A 24,495-nucleotide genomic window follows, 5' to 3' on the forward strand; every position below is an offset into this window, starting at 1 on the left:
ATCCCAGCACTTGGAAGGCAGAGGCAGGCGGATTTCTGAGTTCCAGGACAGCCTGGTCTACAGAGTGAGTTCCAGGACAGCCAGGGCTACACAGAGAAACCCTGTCTCGAAAAACCAAAAAAAAAAAAAAAAAAAGAATTATTTTCAGTTTGCTAGAACTTGCCCATATGCCTTCCAGTAAAGCCAAGCATTTACTTTGCTATTTGCAAAGTGCCTGCTTTGTTAGATCCTTCATCTGGCTTTTACTTCTAGGCATTGTTCTTATGCTAACTTGGACTGGAAGCAGAGTTTTATTCTCTTTTTGAAATACCATCAGTTGTGTTCTAAGATTTCATCTTTCCCTCTTGAAACTTCTGGGACGCCAATACTACTTTATGACAAACTGAAACCTAGGACTTCTGTTCTCTCTCGTTCTCTCTCTCTCTCTCTCTCTCTCTCTCTCTCTCTCTCTCTCTCTCTGTCATAATTAGCCTTTAGATGGTATGTGGGTATCAGTGTTTTATAAGTGTTTATCATTATTCTTAGTTCATCCAGAGAGCCTTTTTGACCTTTCCCTAGTTACTCCCCTCCCTCCTAGTGAAAATTTAACACCGTAGATAACTGTGCATTAGTTTATGTGCATGACCCTTAAGAATGCTACAGACTATTGTGATATCTGATACAGATTCTTCTGAGAGCCATGTTTTTCACTCCCTTTACAACATTATCTTAATGATGAGAAATTATGGTATATTGAGAAGCTTTTCTCTTGAGTTGCACTACTCCCAGAATACCAGCCAGCTTACTTGATAACACTATTAGATAACCTCAAACTTGATATGTATAAAACAAAACTCAATAGTTTGACTTTTAGCCTTTCCATCCACATTTGAGCTTCTATGAGTTCACTCTTCTTTTGTATCTCTAGATATGCAGGATTTTGCATTGTACTAGAACTATTTAAAAGCTTGAAAGAATGGTTTTTGTCTCAATTCATCCAGGCACTGAAAGCAGGAATTTGAAAAAAATTGCTTAGCTACCCCTACACAGGTTTCCATTGGTGGTGTTGCGGGGATTGTGATGAGAAATAGCTGGGGAAGTAGTTATAACTATAGTGAGTATTAAATTACTACTTAAGATTCTCCATCTCAGCCGGGCTGTGGTGGTGCACGCCTTTAATCCCAGCACTTGGGGGGCAGAGGCAGGCGGATTTCTGAGTTCGAGGCCAGCCTGGTCTACAGAGTGAGTTTCAGGACAGCCAGGGCTACACAGAGAAACCCTGTCTCGAAAAACCAAAAAAAAAAAAAAAAAAAAAAATTCTCCATCTCGTGTTAGGATGTGTTTAAGCACAAGAGAAGATCCCTCTGTGTAGCTAGGGCTTGAATGGAATTTCCTTTGAGTAAGAATTTGAGCCAGGGAGCCTGGTGAGATGGCTCAGTATATTCAGCAGGCATCTGTGAGGACAGCTCTTCAGCGTTTTGAGCTATCAGCAGAATGTTGTTTTAGCAACATTGGTGTGTAAAATCTTTTTCCTTAACAGAGGTGTATTTTGGATATTTTACACGGAAGGACATGTGAATATGTCCTTTAAAGCTCTTCATTGTTTAGATTTACTTAGTTACTAAACCTTACTTAGTTTGGAAGCTATGTGAAGTGAGTCTTCAGATTTTTATGTGCTGTGTGTATGCTCAAGAGTGTGCACCTAGAGCATGCTTGGAGAGGTCAGAGGACAATTTTGTGCAGTAAGTTCTCTCCTTCCACTGTTTGGGATGTTCTGGAAGTAGAACCAAGAGATCATGCTTTCCTGTCACCACATTAAGTGGACATTTGGGTATTTAATAAAAAGTGGGTCACCCCCTCCCTTTCAGCTATAATGATAATCGTTTTAAAAATTGAACTTTCATGTTCCCTTTACAACTGAATTTTAAATCTTTACTTACCAAACTCCAAATATACAAAACATTAGTGAACCACAGTGATTTAATACCTTTTAAATTTACAATGAACTCTTCCAAATGATTGTTGTACTGTAGAGTGGTTCAGTTATCCCAGGACAACAGAAACCCAAGTAGACCTTCAGCTTCCTTGTCATCCCAGAGTCTCTTCAAAACAGTGGGCCGAAGATGAGAAAAGATTGAAATAATAATTTGTGTGTAGTATGGATAAAAGTATATCTCATTTTAAAGTTATCCTTTCTTCATGAAAATCTAAGCTATAGTGTGTCTCCTTTCCCCCCGGTATCAAATGTTAGGTTTATGTTTAAGACCTAAGAAAGACTACTAAAGCTTTTAAATTTGGTAATGACAGCATAAAGGTGAACCAAAATAGAAAGAACTCTTTGGCAGAATCCCATTCCCTAGGGATTTATTAAATAGCAACAGTACAGTTAGTTACCAGTGTCAGCTGACACATTATTTTGCCCTTTTATAATGGTGCTTTGTTCCAGCAGAGATGTTGATGGTGTATTGCTTATAGTAGTCCTGATTAAGGACTTTATTCATCACTGCTTAGATTAGTTAACAAAACCTGGATATCAGTTTGAGAGTTTGACTTATGCTGGACCTGCCTACTCATCTGTGACTATATAATCTGAAAACCTAGCTGATTCCTTTCTGGCCTTTTACTTATTAGGAATAAATCTGTATTTTGTTGTTGTTGTTGTTGAGCATAAACAGCTTTTAGGCAGTTAATAACTCAAGATGCGATCCATTGCTATTACTATATACATAACAGTGTCTTTCATTTTCTAAATGCTTTTCATAGCATCCTTGATGATTTTAGTCTTTCTGTTCTAAGATAATACTTAGTAATCTTTATTTTTCCAACATTCTGACATTGTATAGTTAATGATAGTAGATCATTCTATTAAAGTTTATTAGCAACAGGTTATCTTTAAGTTCCTGAAGAAACATGCCTTTTCGAATCCTTTGAAGAAAGGAATATTGTCTCTTTAAAAAAAAAAAAATCTTGCCGGGCAGTGGTGGTGCACGCCTTTAATCCCAGCACTTGGGAGGCAGAGGCAGGCGGATTTCTGAGTTCCAGGCCACCCTGGTCTACAGAGTGAGTTCCAGGACAGCCCAGGCTATAAGAGAAACCCTGTCTCAAAAAAAAAAAAAATCTTGATTAAAAAAAAAACAACCAACTTTAATTAATATAAAACATTTGCTATGACTGGAAAAAGTGCACTGAGATATTTCAATTTATATTCCACACTGGCAGTTGGTTCTTGTAACTAAATATAAAAATGATTAGAATCAATATCACATGTAATTGAGAAGCTAGACGTGATAGTAAGTACTTTCATCCAAAAACTCAGAAGGCTATGGCAGAAAGGTTTCGTGCTCAAGCAGCCTTGATTATGTAGCCAAAAACAGTAAGAGAAGGGAACAGGGAGAGAAAGGAAGAGACAAATGAAGAAAGCGTATAACAAGTCACGAGGTGCAAAGTGGCAAAGTGTTGATCAGGAGTCTTATCTGGTAGGGAAGGACTTTGAAGCACGTCCTTTCAGATATCTGTTTACCAACTGCTTTGAGTAATATTCCCTCTGGAAACACCCAGGCATTTAATCTGAGTATGTAACTATAAAATTAAAGTTTCATAATAAAAGCTACTTCTTTGTTCTGAGAATGAATATTTATGCATGCTTTTCTTTTCTCCTACCTGAGACATAGGCTATATAATATAATTAAGTTTTATTAGCTTAGTAATATAATCATATTCTTATTGAATATTTGAGGAGATTGCACATGGCTTTATTAATAAATAAACTAGAAAAGAGTGAGTGAATGTGTGTGTGTGTGTGTGTGTGTGTGTGTGTGTGTATTTTGCATGTGTGGAGGTCAGGACAACTAGTAGGAGTTGTTTCCACTGTGTAGTTCCTTGGAGTTTGAACTCTGGTCATCTCCATATCTAGCCTTGTCCAAGAATCTTATATTTAAATTTATTGGAACACAAGGTGTATTTTTGTATTTCTTTATTACATGGCTGTATATATGTGAATCACTGTGATTTCTTTATTTAAAGTATATAATTTTAAATTATATTTTAAAATACAAATTATCAATTTTTGTCTTTTAAAATTTATTATACCTCAAGTATAACCACTAGAGTTTACCAACTCCAAAGGGTTTGGAAATCACCATTATAAACAATTTTTATAACTTGTTTTACTAATCATTTATTAACTTTTACATTTTGAGTATATTTATAGAAGCATTTTAAGAATTCCTGATGAAATATTGTTACTTTGGGGGAAGACTTGTCATTTATATACTCAAGTATCCTCAACCTTATAATTTGAATAATTACACGCTAAAACATTGAGTTTGTAATTCTAGGTACATAATAAACAGCTGCAACCTTCTTAAAAGCTGCTTGAATCTCAAAGGAATTTTTTTTCATGTTTGTCTTTTTTAAAATAAAACACACATACCTGCTACATATTATGTATTCTGATTTTTGAGTGCTTGTAATGAGGTTTTGTCAGAACTTTTGATTGATTTATTTTGGCTCTTGCCTCCTGCATTTGCAACCAAATTATACTTTCTATGCTAGACAAGGTTTGTGCTAGCCTAATTGGTTGCTGGCATTTCTTAGCCTCACAGCTGCTGTGAATTCAGCTGTAAACTAGGAAACATATAATGGGGTCCTGCTCTCAGAGCCCAAAACGCAGTTGTCAACATGTGAAACCTGTTTTTGACAGTTTGATAATTATATGAACTTTACAGATTAAGGATCACAATACCAGCTTGAAGGAATCATATTGATTTTTAAATAATTAGAACATTACTGTAGAGATATTTAAGTAGAGTGAACGTAAAATGACATTGAAACAAAGATTTTATTTCAAAATATCTGTTTCGCCAGTTGTATTTTTATAAACTATCTTGATATCTAAACTTGTGGAATTTACTTTTCCATTAGGATCAATCATGAGGTTGCCTGTCTACTTTCCTTCCTTTCTTCCATCTAATACCTTAATTTTGGGCTAGGGAGATGGCCAAATTGGTACAAGCACAAAGACCTAAGTTCTAGCCCTAGACCACATGTTAAACAAAAGTTGGGCAGTGGGATGGGCAGAGAGGTAGACCCTCTGGAGCCTACTGTCCTGTCAACCTACCCTACTTAGTGAGTTTCGGGCCTCTGAGAGACCCTGTATCAAAAGAAGGGCATTTGCTGAGGGATGACACCAGTAATTAGCCTCTGGCCTTTATATAATATGTGCGTGAACAGTCAGTCTCTCTCTCTCTCTCTCTCTCTCTCTCTCTCTCTCTCTCTCTCTCTCTCTCTCTCTCTCTCTCTCATTCACACACTCCTTGACTTGTTATAGTTCATCTGAGGATGATTAGTTTAATATATGTGAAAATGTTTCTGGTTCTTTCTCAGCAGAAACATCTGAGCCTATTTTTGGGCAGTGCATAGACATGATCCATTGGAGGCCAATGAGCTATTCCTTAAGAGTGATATGTGTGAAAATGCTGATGGGGAACCTGTACAGTTAATTAAATGGGAAGAAAATTTTGTGTATTAATTATCAACCCAAATTCTAACTAGCTTCAGTAGTGTAGCTGATGCAGTGAGTCAGTCATTTGTATATAAACACAATACTGACGTCATGCTTGGTCAGTGAGTATCTTAGGGTTACTATTACTGTGATGACACACCATGACCAAAAGCAAGTTAGGGAAGAAAGGGTTTATTTGGCTTCCACCTCAACTTTGTAGTCTATCACTGAAGGAAGTCAGGACAGGAACTCAAACAGGGCAGGAACCTGGAGGCAGGAGCTGATGCAGAGGCCATGGAAGGTGCTACTTACTTCTGGCTTGCTCCCCATACCATGTTCAGCCTTTTTTTCTTGTAGTACATAGGAGTACCAGCCCAGGGGATGGCAACACCCACAATAGGCTGAGCCTGTTTTACTAAATCTCCAACCCCAATAAGCCTGTGTAAAAACCATACAACCCAGTTACTATATTTATAAGTTGTACACCTAGATTGGGTAGATCTATCACTACACTAATCTATTCTTCAGCTATGAGATTCCTTGCTACTTCGGCTTCTCTAGGCCATGTGGTTCTGTTCCATTTTCCTTATACCTCTTCTTCCTCAGTCCTTCCTCTTCGCTTCTTCCACTTGTAAGACTTCCAGCCCCACCTTTCTCTTCCACTGCCCAATCACCAGCTCTAGTCTTTATTCGACCTGTCAGAATGAGTAGAAGGTTCATGTGAAATCACCTGAGTATGTGATCCCCCTCCTCCTGTGGGCAGCCCCTCTTGAGGAAGCAGAATTAACATCAGAATACAAACAACATCAGGGCAACCCACAAATTGAGCCCATATCCATCAATCACTAATTAAGAAAGGGAGGCATTTTCTCAATTGAAATTCCATCCTTTCAATTAACTCTTGCATGTGTCAAGTTGACATAAAACCAGTCGAATAATGAACAATAAATAAGCTCAAGTTAGATTTATATGCAATGTTTTTTTTTTTATCATTGCTTTCTGCTCAATCCCTGTATTTTCTTCCAACACTTTTTAAGTGCTTTAGTGCTCATTCAACACTAAGCTGAACAAGGTGGTAAATGAATGTGTTAGAGGCTTTGAAAATGCATTGAGGACCTTGCTAGAAAAGGGTTCTACTTGAGTATGATTAAAGCATTGTCTTAGTTCACTCTTACTATAACATAACCGAGACCACAGAACTGACTAGAAAGCAGGTCTATTAATGCACACTTCTGGAGGCTCGAAAGGCCAAGATTGTGTAGATCGTCTGCCCAGGTTCTGTTAGGCTATCATACTACGTTATGCATGAAGGGAAAGCAGAAGGGAGAGTGGGGACAAGAAGGGGAAGCAGAACTTGCTTAATAGTCAATCCCAGTAGCAGCTAATCTCGTTAAGTGAGGTGAGCTCCTACAGATGGTATTCAATTATTGATTAGCACCCTAGATCCCTCCTTGCGGCCCAGATGCTTCCGCTAGACCCCTACCTCTGAATGCTTTGCCTAAGGAATTAAGCCTCAGTATAGGGTTTGGGAGGTGAGAAGGTAAACCATATTCAGATCGTAGCATTCTACACCTGACTACTCATTGACCCGTATACATACATATAAGAACAGTAATCTTACCTCAGTAGTCTGAAAGCCTTAACTCCTTCCAACTCAGAGCCAGTAAATCAAACAAGTTATCCACTTGCAAGATAGAACAGTGGGCAAGTCATAAGGTAAAATAGCCCCCAAATCAACAAGGAAGCCTTTTTTAAAGCTCCCAAAGCACCAGGATAAGGCCCCAGCTGCTCTCAGTGCTGCTGTTGGTGTTTCCTGCAACTTTCTTGGATGTTGGGTGCTGCTGGTAGCCCTACTTTTTCTGAGGGCCTAGATAGTACTGATTTTTCTTCCATAGGTCTAGGAGGTGCTGCCCTCACGCGGGCTATCCTTAGTAGTCCTTTCGTGCCTGGACTCTCAAGCGGTTCTTCATTTGAAATTTAGGTGATGTTAGTCATCATTGTGCTTACCTATGCTCTTGAGAGTTGTGGCCTGAACTACACTTGGGTACTTTATACCTTTGCTGGAATCCTGGTGCTGTGACTGCATAGTGGAGACAGCTCTCAGGACTCTAACATGAAGTGTAGATAGAAGAAGAATGGCAGCCAAGCCCATCTATGGAATGTTTTTTTCTGTTTTGTCAGCCAGCTTTGTGTCACTGTGACAAAATACTTTTTGTTCACTGTTTCAAAGTTTTAGTTCATGGTCACCAGGCTTTGTTGCTTCTGGAAGACAGAACATTATGATAGGGAGGAGGAGGGACGATGTGGGGCAAAGGGGCTCAACTCAGGATCAACTAAAGGCAAGGCGGTGGGCAGGAGTGGGAGGGAAGGGAAGAGGTCCCTGGACCAGTGCTGTTACCAACTTTGGGGTTGGGGACCATTTTATATCCAGACTACAACACCCATTGTCCTAATGATTAGTATTTAGTTTTCTTCTTTTTTGGAGCTAATATGCTTAGCTTAACTATACTTGTAGATGCTTCATGCACCTAAGATGAAAAATTTCTGAACTTTCTCTATTTTTGACATTTTTTTGCTCTCAAACCAGCGTTAACAGTATGATCATACAGCCCCCTTGTGTTTGGTTTAGAAATCAGTTTGGCATTATGGTGATGGACACAGTACATTCAGGTTCTTTGCAATGAGTATATAGTAAGGGTGGGGTTAAATAAAAGAGAAAGGGCTGGCAAGATGGCTCATTTAGTAAAGTGAGTACTGTGTTAGTATGAGAGGCTTAAGTAAGTCCCCAGCATCCACATAGAAAGCTAGACTGGTAGTATGTGCTTAGAATCCCAGCTTTGGGAAGACAGACAGGCAGATCCTTGGAGCTTGCTGGCCTAGGAGAACAGTCCCAGGTCCCAGTGAGAATCCCTATCTCAAAAACAAGTAACCCCATTGAGTAACCCCATTGACATTTAGCCTTCAAAATGAATATGTACACATACACACATGACATCATTGATATCTAGCTTTAAAAATGAATACACACACATACCTGACAATCTGCAAAATATGTTGATGCAGTATTTTTCATATACTTTTGTTTAAAATGTTAATTTCTTTACCATGCTTGGTGGTATACCCTTTAATCCTAGCACTTGGGAAGCAGAGGCAGGCAAATCTCTTGAGTTTGCGGCTTGGCTGAATTACAGAACAGATAGGGAAACCCTGTCTTGAAAAACAAAACAAAGTTAATTGCTTTGACATTCCTAAGTGCAGGTCTTTTCCAAGTAAAAATTGACCTAAAAGCCTAACTTTGGGCACTAGAAACCAGGAGACGTGCTCTTGGAAATAATGATTATGGACATACTTTATTCTACATTGAAAAAGAAACAAGAAAAACAACTCAACAGGTAGTATTTCCTTCAGGTAGCTTGGAGTAAAGCTGAAAACTTGAAAGTCTGTACATTTTAAGTTTTTGAATCTATAGGTTATTTATTTTATGGTAAATTTTATGAAATATAAACTTATCAGTTTTCAAATCTAACTCCCGTTTTCTGTGAATATGATTTGGCAACAGAGAAAATGCTCTAGTCAGAGACAGGATAATATGATCATGTATTGGCATCAGTCTGCGTTAGACATGTATGTGAAAGCCAAACAGACATAGCTCAAAGATAACACCATCAAGTAGAAGTGGGTTAGAAATGCTAAGTGGGTGAGGCCGGAGTAGATGATGACGGCGATGCCGGCAGAAAGACACCGTGGAACAGTGTAGCGTATGCCTGATCCCAGGACTTGAGGTCAGCCAGCCTGCATAGCAAGCTACCTCTAAAACTAAACTCATTGAATAACTGATTTGGTTGAAAATTGCTCCAGATTTGTTGTCCCTAGCTAGGTTTATAGAAGTTTTGCCAAGGGAAGCAGTCCCAGAGAACTAAAGGTATTCCTCTCCTGTGCACTGGGAAATCCATACCATACCAATTATTTGTGACTTTTATCACTTTAGTGAGATGTCATACTTTTAGAACTCATAAACAGACTATCCAAAGAAGTGCCATGTATTTATAATTTCAGAAATATTTCTAGAAAATGCATGAAGCAGCCAACCATAGGGAAAATTAGACCGATAACAAAAATAGTGTATAGAAAGCTCATTAGATGTTAAAGCAGTTCTTGAAGAGAAATAAGTAGCTTTAATTGCTATGAGAAAACAAGGAAATGGGAAAGGTGAACAAGCTAAACATTCTTTTAAAAACTGTAATGAGATAGCTCTGTGGAGAAGGGCATTTGCTGCCAAGCCTGGCCTCCTGAATCTGATCCCCAGGTTCCACATGGTGGAAGGAAAGAACAAATTCCTTCCTACAAGTTGTCCTCTGACCTCTACAGGCTGTAGCAAGTGTACACCCCAGTTTACACACACGCGCTCATACACACATGCGCTCATACACACATGCGCTCATACACACAGTCAGTCAATCTGATGAAAATAGTTTTAAATGGGGACCATAGAAGAAGTCTAGAAAAGTTATCAAAATTCAGTAATAGAAGACTATAATAATCTTGTAATTATACAGGGGATTCTTCTCAGAAATAACATCAAAAGCCATTTGAAGAGTGCTTTCCAAATGCTAGATAGAGGTTCAAGTAATTGTGGCTTTAAAAAAATAAAATAAAATTCTAGGTTTTGTTTGGAGATTGGGTCTAAATAATGGCTTGACTTCTAACTTGGCTACAGCCAAGGATTACCTTGAACCTCTTGATTTCCTACCTATCACCTACCAAGCCCATTTTATGATTTTGTACCCATTTAATTCCAGAGTCTAGGAAGGAGAGATACCCCATTACATGTCATTTTGTGAGCTTATGAGATGGCTCAGTGGGTAAAGGTACCTGCTGCCACACCTAACAGTTGAATTTGATTTCTGAGATCATCTACATGGTAGAAGCAGAGAAGCAGCTCCTGCAGGTTGTTCTCTCACTCCACATGGGTGTTGTAGCATGTGTGCATCTACATCCACAAACACAAATAAAATGTAATAAAACATTTTAAATGACTTTAGGAGGTCAGGGTAACTGATACCAAATTTTAATAGAGTTGATGTGGGAAAGGAAGATTGTTGATGTGTGTCCAAAATAACATTCAGTTCATTTACAACCAGATTTCAACCAGTTTGATACTATTAATTTATTTTTGGAATGGGAAAACTATTTATACAAGTAAGCAAAAAGGCCAAGATCATAAAACAAACTCTTAAGAACAGTAAGGTGGGAGAGACTGTTTCAGAGTAAAGCAAAGCTCTCATAACAGTTGTCTTAGGGTTTTACTACAGTGAACAGACACCATGACCAAGGCAACTCTTCTAAGGACAACATTTAATTAAGGCTGGCTTACAGGTTCAGAGGTTCAGTCTATTATCATCAAGGCTGGAGCATAGCAGTATCCAGGCTATATCTTCATCTGAAGGCTGTTAGCAGAATACTGGCTTCAAGGCAGCTAGTATGAGGGTCTTAAAGCCCACACCCACAGTGACACACCTATTCCAACAAGGCCACACCCACTCCAACAGGGCCACACCTTCGAGTAGTGCCACTCCCTGGGCTGAACATATACAAACCATCACAACAGTGTGCCTGGGGTTCAGAGATAAGAAAGTCAAGTCGTGTGTGTGTGTGTGTGTGTGTGTGTGTGTGTGTGTGTGTGTGTGTGTGTGTATGCTTCAACTATGAGGAAGTAGTGTTGCAGAGAGTGGAAGAAAGTGCTTTTCAGGAAATGGTGCTGAACAAGTTGGTTTTCCTAAGGACAGGGAAGGAAATTGGTTACCATATACACTAAGTGCTTAGAGATTAAGGACATGAATATGAACTGGGTGTGTTATACTTTTGAGGAAAATATTAGAAACTGTCTTAAATGATCTGTCTGGTGAAAAAATTTGTACAAAAAAGACAATTATAAAAAAGTTTGTTCTTAGAGGTATGTGTTGGTAAAAATGAGAGCTTCAGATTGCATGATTTCTAATTAATCTGGTCATGTGGCAAAAAGCAAATATCACTTTATTTTGTTATATTTTACTTTGTCTAGAGTTTAGTGTTAGCTAGTGCATCTGGTTGGTTTTATTTTAAACTAGATTTATGCATTAAACTTGTTTATTAGTGTGTCCTTTGCCTGCATATATGTCTGAGCACAACTTGCATGCCTGGTGCCTGTGGAGGCTAGAAAAGGACATTAGCTACCCTGGAACGGGAGTTACAGATGGTTGTAAACCACCTATGGGTGCTGAGTCCTCTGGAAAAGGAACAGGTGCTCTTAACCACTGAACCATCTCTCTAGTCCCCACCTGGCTGTTTTGTATTTTAGGGCTTTCTGCATCACTGTCTTGGTAATTGGAGTTTCAGATGTCCCAATGTCTTGAAACCAGCTCATGATGGGTGTTTGTGATTTTCTTTATTTACTCCTTGCCAATCTGTATAGGCTATTTCTAGAGATTCAAGACTTCGACATTGTGATTTATTGCATTAATATTTTGCTTTACATTTCATCATACCCAGTTATTAGTATAGAAAACTTGGGCCAGGCAGTGGTGGCGCACGCCTTTAATCCCAGCGCTTGGGAGGCAGAGGCAGGTGGATTTCTGAGTTCTAGGCCAGCCTGGTCTACAGCGTTAGTTCCAGGACAGCCAGGGCTATAAGAGAAACCCTGTCTCGAAAAACAAAAACAAAATAAAAAAGAAAGAAAACTTGGAGTATGGAAATGGATCATAAACAGTAGGAATATTTTTTTAAAGATTTATTTATTTTATATATGTGAGTGTACACTGTAGCTGTATTCAGACACACCAGAAGAGAGCATCATATCCCGTTACAGATGGTTGTGAGCCACCATGTAGTTGCTGGGAATTGAACTTAGGACCTCTAGAAGAGCAGTCAGTGCTCTTAACTGCTGAGCTGTCTCTCCAGCCCGAGTAGGAATATTTTTATTGGTTGATTTTTTAAAAAATCTTTTGGAATGTGTATTCCATTTTCAGGTGTGTTCATCACAGCGTAATTTTATAGACCCAGTCACACTCTTCAGCCCCTACCATAGCCTCTTCACTTCTTGCTGGTTGTTCTTTGTTGTCTTGCTCTGGGACAGGATATTCATTCATACATACATACATACATACATACATACATACATATATACATACATACATACATTCTAGACTAACCTGGAACTTGCTATATAGGTCTCAGTTGTTGTAGTCTTTCTCCCTCTGATTTCTGAGCACCACTGTGCCTATCAGGCTGAGGTTTATTAATCAGGGTATCTGATATTCAGACATACTTTCCTGGGGCTCAGGTTGTTCCCTTTCTTGCTGTTGGCGGAACACTGTCAATGTCTCTTACCTTTCCCAAAACTTGTTACTGTGATCTTCTTTTTCTGACTAATGGTTATTACTTTATGAGATTAACAGGGATTGTATGGGCTAGGGTAGCCTCTGGGTTAGCCTGTACTCACATTTGATAAAGCATTGATAGATCCTCCCACACGGATGGGAGCTAGGTTTGCTCCAGCGTCACGTCTCATGTTACTCTTGAGATCATTCTTTATTTTCACTTCTAGTTCAACCCATTTTCTGTTTTCACGATCTTGTTAAATGGAGGTGCACTGCTTTGGCCTCACTGAGGAAGACCTTCTTCCATTGCAGAACAGTTAACTGATGACCTGCATTTATTTGTCAGTAACAACCCTTATCTTTAGACTGAGTTCTTAACATTTCTTGGGAAACATGGAATAGGTAGCTAGTATGCCTGTTTTAACCCAGGGCAGGCAGGACTCCTCCAGTGGGTGTTCTTCCCTGTGAAGCTCCCTGCTGCACTGACCACAGTCTTGTTTGATCTGCATGAAGGTCTGAGGCTTCCTCCCCTTAATGCTGCTGCATCACATCGAAACCTTAGCTTCATGGGTGTCAGATCTCCATCATGCTCTGGGCTTTCCATGCTAGTCTTCCTCCTCTTATGTTACAGAAAATCTCCTTTACTCTTTTCTTAACATTTTCTCTCAGAGGACCCAACAGATGCATCTTCCTCTAGTTATTTCCAGCATTTCCTCTGGTTGAAATGAGGATTTTAAGTTGCATTTAGTATATTTGTGTTTGTGTATATGTGTGTGCGTGTGGGGGTGGGGAGGTGGGTAGGACAACTTGTGGGAGTTTTTTCTTTCCTTCCTTCTATCATTTGGGTCCCAGGAATCAAGCTCTCAAGCTCAGGGCATCAGGCTTGGTGACAAGTGCCTTAACATGCTGAGTCGTCTCCTCCAACGATTCTTTCTCAACTCTTCTATTTCGATTCTTCCCGTTATTTCATAGTGATTGTCTCTGTCTGGGAGTTCTGCTTCCTCTCTAGTGCCCACTGGGAGAGAATGGCAATGTCTACTCAGTTGTTTTCACACCTCTGACATTAAAGTCCTTCGCTTATCGCTTTTTGATGAGAGAAAATAGAGACAATATTGTCTGAGATTAGGTCAGTCAGTTAAAAGGAGAGCAAGTCACTCTAGTAAGGGATAAAGTTAGAGGTTATAAGATCAGGTAGAGTTTTTTAGGGAGGGAGGTGGTTATTAAAAGAGTATTGGCTAGGCATGATGGTGCAAGCCTTTACTACCAGCACTTGGGAGGCAGAGGCAGGGAGATAAACTGAGTTTGAGGCCAGCTTGGTCTGCAGAGCAAGTTCCAGGCCAGCTAGGGCTACATAGTAAGTCCTTGTTTTATTAATCAGTTAATTGATAGACTAACATTTTGTCCTTTACTCAGAATGGGCACTATTGGAAGATTTTTGAGCTTCTAAGTATCTACATACTGTTTGCATGTATTTGTGTGTGCGCTTGTGCTTGAGAATTTATGTATGTGGTGTATGCTACACTGCAAAATTGGTATTTGGTTGTATAAAGAAAGTGGAGATGATGTCATGCTCCACTTTATTCCCCTGAGCCAGAGTCTCTGCACCTGGACCTGAGCTGGAATCCAGCAAGCCTGCTACCCCTCCATGGCCAGCAGTGTTAGGTTCACAGGTACATGACCATACTTTGATTTTTATATGAGTTCTGGGGATTTGAACTCAAGTTCTCCAGCTTGTACAGCAAGTGCTTTTACCTGCTGAGCCATGTCTCCAGCCTTCCTGTTTATTGTTTGTTTTGTTCTGTTTTGAAATAAGTTCCCATCTGGCCTGGAACTCACTGGATAGCTCAAGCTGTCCTCAGACTTGCAGTAATCCTTGTGCCTCAGTTTCCCTAGTGCTGATATTACAAATGTGTACTACTATATTCAGCTATAATTAAGTTTAAACCAGAATCATTGTGGTTGATATGGGGAGAACAGAATGGAGGGCAAAGTGGTCAGAAATGGAGACTAGTTGAGAGAGTATTGCAGTCATACCATCCATACAGAGATGCAAATCTGTCTTTGGCTGTTTTTGTCTTTTTGTAGCTTCATACATTCGTGCAGTGAATCTTGCTCATTCTCTTACACCCCTCCTGCTTTCCTGTCATCCCCCTCTACTGTTAAATCATTTAAGTCACCTCCCCCTTTGTTTCCATGTCTTGCTGTGTGTGTGACTCCCTAAGTGAAGCAGAGTTGTAACAAGGCATTGATATCTACAACCAAGTAGTAAAATTAAAATTAATACTTAGTATTGACCATAGAGAAGAATAAAGTCTTGTGGTTGCAAACCTAAGTGGAAGGCAATTTGTTGTGTCTACTCTTTTTAGTTTGCGTGTATATGTGTGTGTGTGTGTGTCACACATGAGCACTTACAAAGTTTGTTAGATTCTCTGGAGTTGGAGTTACAGTTTTGAGCCACCTGCTGTGGGTGCTGCAAGTGCTCTTAACTGCTGCTTTCTCTATAGCTCTTAATTACACATAATAAAGGAGTATCTAAATCATGCTGCCTGTGTAACTGATATAATTAATAGCCGTGTGTGTGTGTGTGTGTGTGTGATGGAAGCAGCAGTTTGTGTGTGTGTTTAAAAAAAAACATTTGGTTGCATATTCCTGTAATCCTAGCATTTAAGAAACACCACAGGGAAACAGGAGATCAGATGTTCAAAGTCATCTTCAGGTGCACAGTAAATCCAAATACCCTGTCTCAATCAGTGTATCAGTTGCTGTATTAGTCAGGGTTCTCTAGAGTCACAGAACTTACAGAATGTCTTTCTACTGAGGGAATTGATTGTGATGACTCACAGTCTGTAGTCCCAACTACCCCAACAATGGGCAGCTGGGGAGGGGAAGTCCAAGAATCTAGTAGTTGCTCAGTCCCACAAGGCTACTTGTTTTAGCTGATCTCTGTAGAAGTAGATTCCAACAGATGTGCATAGAAGTTTAGTTATCTGTCAGTGTGACCATTTTTTAGGGAGACTTTGTTCTTAACAAATACTGTGAGTTTCTGGATTTGATGTTATGAACCTAGTGAACAAAGTTTATTTTTGTAAAAATTTCTTGTAAGAATGGTAAGTTTGTACATATATGACTATGTTATGTGCATATATGTGTGTATGAAAACTGCTAAGGTGTACTTAACCATGTTTTAAGAATGATATCATTCATTGCTTTTAAAATATGTTTTATTCCTACTTAGGCCGAATACACCAAGCAATGGTAACATCTTTAAATGAAGATAATGAAAGTGTAACGGTTGAGTGGATAGAAAATGGAGATACAAAAGGCAAAGAGGTATGCTTGCTAAGTAAACATTTCTAGCCAAGGTTTTGAATACAAAACAAAATGTAAAACTTATTTTATATGACGTAGATATTCTGTATCATTCCTTTAAGAACTTTCAAATAGGAACTGGAGAGATGATCAACGGTTGAGACTACTGGAGGACCCTGGTTTAATTCCCAGCCCCAACATGGTAGTTCATAGCCATCTGTGACTAGTCCCAGAGGATTCAACACTTTTCTGGTGTCTAGGGCACCGAGTATGCATGTGGTATGCAGACATTCCTGCGGGCAAAACACCTGTGTATTAAAAAAAAAAAATCTTTCCAATGAGTTGTAAAAATTAGCTCAAAGGAAAAAACTGTTCTTTCTATTCATCATCTGTTCATTAGCACAGGGCACAAAATTTGAAAATTGCTATATGTTTAAGTAACAATTCTGTAGTCTTGAAGATCACTTTTACTAAGAGTTCTTGAAATCAAGTGTAAGCTATTTGTGGGTTATTGTTCTAAACGGTCTAGTTTACAAAGTGATGTGAAACTTTAGGTTGGAGTCATTTGCTCTGTAACTTACATGTGTTTGTTTATACAGATTGACCTGGAAAGCATCTTTTCACTTAACCCTGACCTTGTACCTGATGAAGACATTGAACCCAGTCCAGAAATACCTCCACCCTCATCATCCTCAAAAGTAAACAAAATTGTAAAGGTTAGTTAGGGGCGAGTGCACATGTCTGCATGCTGATTTGAGACTGGTAGACGATGAAGACTGTGTATAGTATGTATTAAATATTGTTGGTTCATTTTTAAAAAGTTTTTTCCACCATATGTATCAGTGCAGTTCTCAGATACCTTCATAAGTCAGGTTGTCCAGTTAACAATTCATGACATTCTTTAGATCAGAAAATAAAAATTCTTTGTTTAATTAGGATTTTTTTGAGACTGATAGCTTCTAATTTTAAAATGATGAGACCGGTAAGTGTAGTTTACGTACCTGTGTGTTGTTGCTGAGGAGAAACTTTATAGAGTAATGCTGCGTCCTCCGTAGCAGCTAGAGCTCTGCAAAGTAAAGATCCATTAAAGATAACTCTGCTTCCTTCTCTTGAAACTCTGACCTGGTAATAGACTGCATGAAAATACAACCAGAGGGTCCTGCCACGTTGTTGAACCTGGACTTCTTAATGTTTGATTCAGTGGCATCTAGTGATTTCTGCCTTGTGCTATGTTAGAATACACAGATGAATTTGATATGGCTTGCAAGCCTATAGGAATTCTGTATTTTGCAAAGAAAGCATGCATAAACATACAAATGTAGTATAGAGACTAACCATCTACATTCTGCTTTGAAGTTACATATGTGAATGTGAATTGGAGTTTCAGTTTGTATAACAAGCAAGGTGAGAGAGAGCTACTGCATAAAGGCCCTTAACAACGTGCATGGAGTGTTTGCATATACAGCTTCACAGCCTTCATGGATCGGTACACCTTTATCCACCACCTCCCATTCTCAGGTTGAAGTCAAGCCCGATAATTCTCCTTTGCCTTGGCATCTTACCACTGAGTTCCAGGCCTTAGGGTGTTGTTAATCTTTGCTTTCTTTTAAAATCTCTTGAAGTTTAAAAATATTGATTTCTGGGCTCCACTGATTACCTCCTTAGATCCAAAGATGTAATTTACTACCAGTCCCTCAATCCAAGATCAAAAGTGCTCCAAAATCCAAGGTTTTAATTTTTATTTATTATATCTTATTCATGGTTTGTGTGAGCATAGGTGTGTGCATGTCCTGACATTCAGGTGGCTCTCAGAGGACCACTCGGAGTCGTTGATTGTCACCTCCTACCTTGTGTGCTCTGGACTCCTGTCTTGCTGTAGGAGTGTTGGCGTTACAGGAACAAACAAGCACATCTGACTGTTTTTGTAGGTAGGATTGACTCCATTTAGACTTGTGCAGAAAGTGACTTTACCTGCTGAGCCATCTTGCCAGCCCTCAAATACATTTTTTTTTTTTGAGAACAAACATTAGATCACAGAAAAGAAATTCCACATATGTGATGAATTTCGGTGAGAAAGAAGCTGCATCAGAAATATTACAAAATTATCTTCAGAGAAGTTGGAGGTCCCTGCATAAGAGCACTTGCACCACCATTATTGGATTTGAATCCACATAACTAAGTAAAAAAAGCAGCCGTGACCCTTGTAACTACAGCTCTGTGGGAGGCAGATGGAAGGATTACTGGGGCTTGCTGTCAGTCAGCCTAGTTCCAGGTTCAAGTGAGAAACCATGACTCCAGGAATAAGGCGGAACATGACAGCAGATACCAGATGTCCTCCTGAGTTACACACACACACACACACACACACACACAGACACACACAGACACACACACAGACACACACACACACACACAGAGTCTTCAGGCTCTGTGTATTCAAGGTATGTATGAAACATAAGTGAATGTGCATTTAAAGTTGAGTCCTATCACCAAAATACCCAATTTTACACATGAGAGCACATACACAAATATTCTAAGATGCCAACAAATGTGGAACATTTCTGGTCTAGTGCTTTTCAGATAAGAGATCCCCCAACCTGTACACAATTTTGACAAGATAGAGTATAGTATAGTTACTTAGCCTCACTGCAGATTCTCTCCTGAAATGCCAGTCACAATAAAATGGTTTCTGACATTTGCTCTGATTGTACTGAATCAACGATGGAAATAGCCAAGCCTGAGCATCAGAGGACCTTCTAGTGTGCTTTGATGAATTATCTCCATAGTCTTGAGAAGCAAAACTACAAAATTTTCTCTTCCACCTCTCTTTCTCTTTTTCCCCACCCTCTGTAGTGTGTGTATGTGTGTGTGTATGTGTGTGTGTGTGTGTGTTGGTGTGTTCATTTCTGAGTATGAAAAAATTGTATTATGGAACTTTGTAAATGAGAAGATTTCTACATTTGACCTGAGCTTGGAATTAAGAAAATAATGATTCCGTAGAGTTGTGTGAAGCTGAAATGAATAAGGTCTTTAGAGCAATAGCTTTCTCATATTTACTAATATATGGGGAATTTGGATATATAACCCTCCTAAAGGACGTTGACTATTGGTGAATTAGTAATTTTTATATTATTTATAGTTTTTCTCCGTCTGGTTTTATGTTACTGTTGTCTGTTTGCTTTCATTTAATTAAAAGTAGCTGAGGCACTGATACTTGTGAGGAATGAAGGGGGAAAATCAGTACATACTATTTTTTTCTATAGAACCGACGGACTGTGGCATCTATTAAGAATGACCCTCCCCCAAGAGATAATAGAGGTAAAGTAACACTTTATCCCTTAATCTTTCCTACTGTCTTTTTATCAGTAAAGACTTTGATGAGGTACATCAAAAGTTAAAATATTACCCTTGCCATTTAAACCATACATGGCTAATTTTAACATTAGTGTGCCTGATTTTCTAATATCTCAATAGCATTAATAATATTTCTCTAGTATAAGAAATATGATCTACTCTGGTGAGGCATGCCTAGAATTTGAGTACTCAGGAGGCAGAGGCAGGAAGATCTCTACAAGTTGGAAACCAATCTAGTCTACATAGGGGATTCTAGGCTAATAGGCCTATAAAGCAAGACTCAATAAAACAAAACAAAAAACAGTTTAAATGTATGTGGTGACTAGAGACTCAGCAAAGTATGTACTGTTGATTCAATATACTCAATTTTGAAAAATGGTGGAAGGCATCAGAGAAAGAACAAAGGAGGAGAGATTCAGATAGTGATGGTGTCACAGGTAGATTTCACTATCACCACTTTTATCATAGTTTCTGACTAAGGCTTTGAGAATGTTTTATAGTTAGCTTTGGAGTTGGCAAAAGAAGTCTAAATGGGCATAAATTATAGTTGACTTGGAGTTTCACAGCCAAGACACGTAGACAAAACTAGCTTCTCTCACCATTCTTTAGTTCAGAACTTGTGTACAGTTGTATCTCTCTATAGGCATGGATGGATGATAGTACAGGATGGGCCAGAAGCACCAGAGAAGAGATTAGAAGTAGAGAGAGAGGAGAAAGTCCTTTCATCACTACCCTGCAAATGGTTTAAGCATCTCTATAACTTGGTAACTTTCCTGAGGGTCTCTGTAGCCCAGGTTTGTCTTGAACTTGATAGACAGTGGAGAAGGATCTTGAGCTCCCAGTCTTCTCGACCCTCTCAGGTGCTGCTACTACATATGCACCACCCCACCCAGCTTTCTAGTCATATCTCATTTTAAGTCCCTTTTTGCATTGTTAGGACATCTACAGTGGGGAAACACTCTTCTGAAGATTTGTATGTTGGGGAGAAAAGAACAGAGTCTGGACTGTAAGGAAGGCTGGAAGGACTTTTACATTTGATTTCTGTGTGTCTGACTTGTGTACATTTTTTAAAAATGAGAATGCTTTTCTATTGCAAGTATACTCTAAAGAATGTTTACATTCTGGAAATTTAAGACTGGAGTTTCATGTGTGTCTTTAAAAGTGATTATTAAGTCAGTTCAGCTTTGGGTTTTAAGTGAGTATGTAGTTTTGTAGCTAAAATTGCATTTTAAGACTATTATTTGTAACTTATATGAAATCTATGCTGACCACAAACTCAGAAATCTGCCTGCCTCTTTCCCAATGTAAATATTACTTTAAAAATATCTTTTAGTTATATCAATTTATTGAGTAGATTGACTACTTCTGGTAACTTTAAGAACCATTTATAGAAAAGTTTGGCAGTTTGCTAAATGTGATTAATTGATTGATTGATCAATTGATTTTTTTTTTCTTTTGAGACAGGGCTTTTCTGTTTAGCCCTGGGTGTCCTGAAACTCACTTTGTAGAGCAGGCTGTCCTCGAACTCAACAAGATCCTGCCTCAGCCTCACAAGTGCTGGGTTTAAAGGTGTGTGCCACCACCTCCCAGTGTTTATTGAATGTTTGAGGCAGGGTCTCCTTATTACCTAGGCTTGTCTCAACCATGTACTGATTGTCCTGCCTCAGCTTACCAAGTGCTGGGATTATAGGTATGAGCCATTGTGCCTGGCGTGAGTGTACTATTTATGTATCAGATTTGACATGAGGATGTCTTTTTTTTTTTTTCACCATGATTAGTTTTTAACTTTCCTGAATTAACTTTGTTTTCTAGTGGTTGGTTCAGCGCGTGCACGGCCTAGTCAACTTCCTGAGCAGTCATCTTCTACACAACAGAATGGTAGCGTTTCAGATATATCTCCAGTTCAAGCTGCAAAAAAGGAGTTTGGACCTCCTTGTATGTAAATACTGTATCAAGGACTCAGTCATTTTAGGCATACATGTAGTCTCTCTTGGTCAGCCTTACAAGTTCCTATGCAGTAAGCAACCCCATACAAACTTGGCTAAAGATTGCATTTTGCCAACAAATTATAATTGGTGCTTAGTACTTTAGTCAGTTAATTGGAGATATATAACATTCTGTGTGAGGTTATAACAGTTGTTTTAAATTTAAAATCCTGGCTAGGGTTTTTTGTTTTGTTTTTGTTTTTGTTTGTTTTGATTTTTTGATTCTAGAAGAAAATTACACTTCTTGATCATTTCAATTCAAAGGTCTGATTCTAAACCAAGAGATGACATGTATCAGTGTGTTCGAGTCATTTCCCTTGACTCATCTGTATAATGTCATGTTCCTGCTTTGGTTAAAGCAGCTCATAAGTAAAGTTCACCTAGGTATTTGGCATGCTTCATCACTGTGGACTTTGTGTGTGTGTGCGTGCACTGAAATTATTCATAAAATATATGTTAAGTGTAATTCTGTAAATAGAAAGCTGTGCTTCAGCTCATCCTTTTCCTTTTAGCACGTAGAAAATCTAATTGTGTGAAAGAAGTAGAAAAATTGCAAGAAAAAAGAGAAAAAAGGAGATTGCAACAGCAAGAACTTAGAGAAAAAAGAGCCCAGGTTTGTAACGTAAATTCATAATGTTTGTTGTTTGGTGAAAAGATTAGGCTATGTCAGTGAAAATAGTTGATTTAAAAATAAGTTTAAGGACTTCCTTAAATTGATATGTAAAAATAATGTAATGTTTTTAAATAAATTACTGCTACAGATTTTTCATTGCATTCACTTATAGTTTAGTGTTACATGTTAGCCCTAAAATTGGTTCTCTTCTTGAAAGTATTTATGTGTAGAATCATAAATTACGCCTTATAATATTGAAAACTTGTAGGCTTTTATTTAGAAAGATCTGAATGAAAATAGAAAGCTTTGGAAAACTACCCACAATAGATATAAATTCAAAATTATTGTTTGGAAATATCTTGGTTCAACTAGGTATGGTAAAATTGGGAGAAACGATTTTGTATTTTGGTTTATTGTAGATACAGCGAGTGGGTCTCCATTGTGTTGGTCTTTCATTCTCTTCAGATGTTAGCAAATATTTAATAACAGTGGAAAATGTTTACATATTAGAAATTATCATATCTTATGTTCATTATTTGTATTGTTTCTATTTAATCGTAGAGTGTTTCCTGTATAATTTAAAGCATCAAGCTGTTTTTTAATAGTCTTTTCAAGTACCCTTAATTGTGTTGAGCCTCCAGTTCATATGTTTTATTATAGAATTACAAACCTGACTTAGTATTCAACCCGAATACGTTGGTTCACACCTGAAAGTTACCTAAGACTATCTACTTGTAATAAACCATACAGAGCAAGGCTTGATGCTGCAAAGTTTGTATTCCCAGCACTTGTGTTGGTAAAGGCAGGGGGATTAGAAGTTCAAGGCCTCTTCACAGCTATATAGTGAGTTTGAAAGCAGCTTAGGTTACCTGAGACCTGACTCCAGAAGACTCCACAGAATAAGTTTATTGACACTTAACATAAGTGCCACCTGGCGTTTCTTGGGGGAACTTCATAATACTTAAACACCCCAGTGAGCTCTCTTTTAATTCCTGCTTCACATTCTGTTTCCCACCTGGCAGGTTGCTGTCCTTTTATAAAGATGAGCTGAAGATAAATTTTATTGACAGTTTAAAAATCTTCAGTGTAGTCAGAGTATGAATAGAAAAACCTGACTCGAGCATTAATGATTTATTATTCATTTCAGGAAGGCATGACCATGGCTTTTTATAACTTAAATCAAACCCTTACCAGTGTTGAATTTAAAATAAATTGCAGTCAGAGTTCAATTCCTTGATTTTTTTTTTTTTAACTTTTAAAATATTATCTTGGTTTTGAGCTGCTTAGCATACCTCTCAGCAAGTACCCAGGGGGAGAGGCAGGAGGATAAAAGTTACAGGTCAGCCTGGACTACTTGAAACCCTGACTCAAAAAAAAAAAAAAAAGCAAACAAATTATCTTTGTTTGTACAATAAACAAATTTATCAGATAACTTTGTGTAGATTAAGATAACAAATGATCATATGATCATAATGGCTTTTGTTGTTTTGTTACCTCTTTCTTGACTATCTTAGAGTTAACAAAGAGGGAAAATGAATGTAAATGAATCCATATTGTAATTTATTTTTAAGGCTATTTATATTTAAAAACAGGACATTTATATGTAACTAAACAGCATGCTTTCATCTGCAGACCAAACTTTTTAAAGAATCCTTTAGTGTGTTGACTATAGCACTGGCATGGGAAGAGAAAAAGTAAGAAGTAGTGCTTTGGGAAGATCAGTAGTGAGGACGGGGCAGGGAAAGGAGGGGCTCGTATGGATGCAACTGCAGGAACCTCATGATGCCTGGTGCAGAGGCCATGGTGCTTAGATTATTGAAACACTAGATGAGGTAGTTCTGAGAGTTGGAATGTAAAATGCGTCTCCCCAGTTCCGGCCTTTCTAGGGGTCTTTGCCAGTGTCTTAGAGCACTCTTCCATTGCTGTTTTCTGACATAGTTAAAGGAAATGTATTGTACATTAAAGGGTAGTTTTAGTGAGGAAACGTTGGAGTTCACTGGATAAATGCAGATTAACATAATTGTGTTATTTATGTGAAAGTGATTTTGAACACATTAATCCGAACTTGGAAATTAGTCATAGTTTTAGGTTTACTTTGAGTTTGGTTAACAAATGACAGTGTCTGATTGTAATTTTCAAAATTATATGCAGCACATACCGTGTCATTATAGATATCATAAGTTTCAAATCCTGTTTTCCAATAGGATGTTGATGCTACAAATCCAAATTATGAAATTATGTGTATGATCAGAGACTTCAGAGGGAGCTTGGATTACAGACCCCTAACAACAGCCGATCCTGTAAGGTCCTTTGTGAATTATTACTCTGAAGATGTCATACTATAAATAAAAATATTCATACTTACTATTGTATATTTTATTTACCTGTATGGTTTTG

At 38.3% G+C, this 24,495-nt stretch overlaps 1 protein-coding gene and 1 non-coding gene across 3 annotated transcripts in view; both read left to right on the top strand.

Annotated features, from left to right (window-relative positions):
- Positions 1-24,495, top strand: part of Kif2a (kinesin family member 2A) — a 61,431-nt gene that overhangs the window by 10,830 nt on the left and 26,106 nt on the right. The window contains exons 2-7 of one of the 2 annotated variants that reach the window (XM_028783778.1): positions 16,073-16,167; positions 16,746-16,862; positions 19,410-19,464; positions 21,313-21,435; positions 21,998-22,098; positions 24,303-24,398. In XM_028783778.1, the coding sequence (XP_028639611.1) occupies positions 16,073-16,167; positions 16,746-16,862; positions 19,410-19,464; positions 21,313-21,435; positions 21,998-22,098; positions 24,303-24,398 (587 nt within the window). The remainder of the gene's footprint in view (positions 1-16,072; positions 16,168-16,745; positions 16,863-19,409; positions 19,465-21,312; positions 21,436-21,997; positions 22,099-24,302; positions 24,399-24,495) is intronic. The other variant, XM_028783786.1, reaches the window with a different exon arrangement.
- LOC114636264 lies at positions 18,860-18,940 on the top strand. The gene has a single exon (XR_003713598.1). It is a non-coding gene; the product is annotated as a small nucleolar RNA U2-19 (small nucleolar RNA).

The sequence above is a fragment of the Grammomys surdaster genome, unplaced genomic scaffold (genome assembly GCF_004785775.1).
Source record: "Grammomys surdaster isolate TR1022 unplaced genomic scaffold, NIH_TR_1.0 99, whole genome shotgun sequence".
Classification (NCBI taxonomy): domain Eukaryota; kingdom Metazoa; phylum Chordata; class Mammalia; order Rodentia; family Muridae; genus Grammomys; species Grammomys surdaster.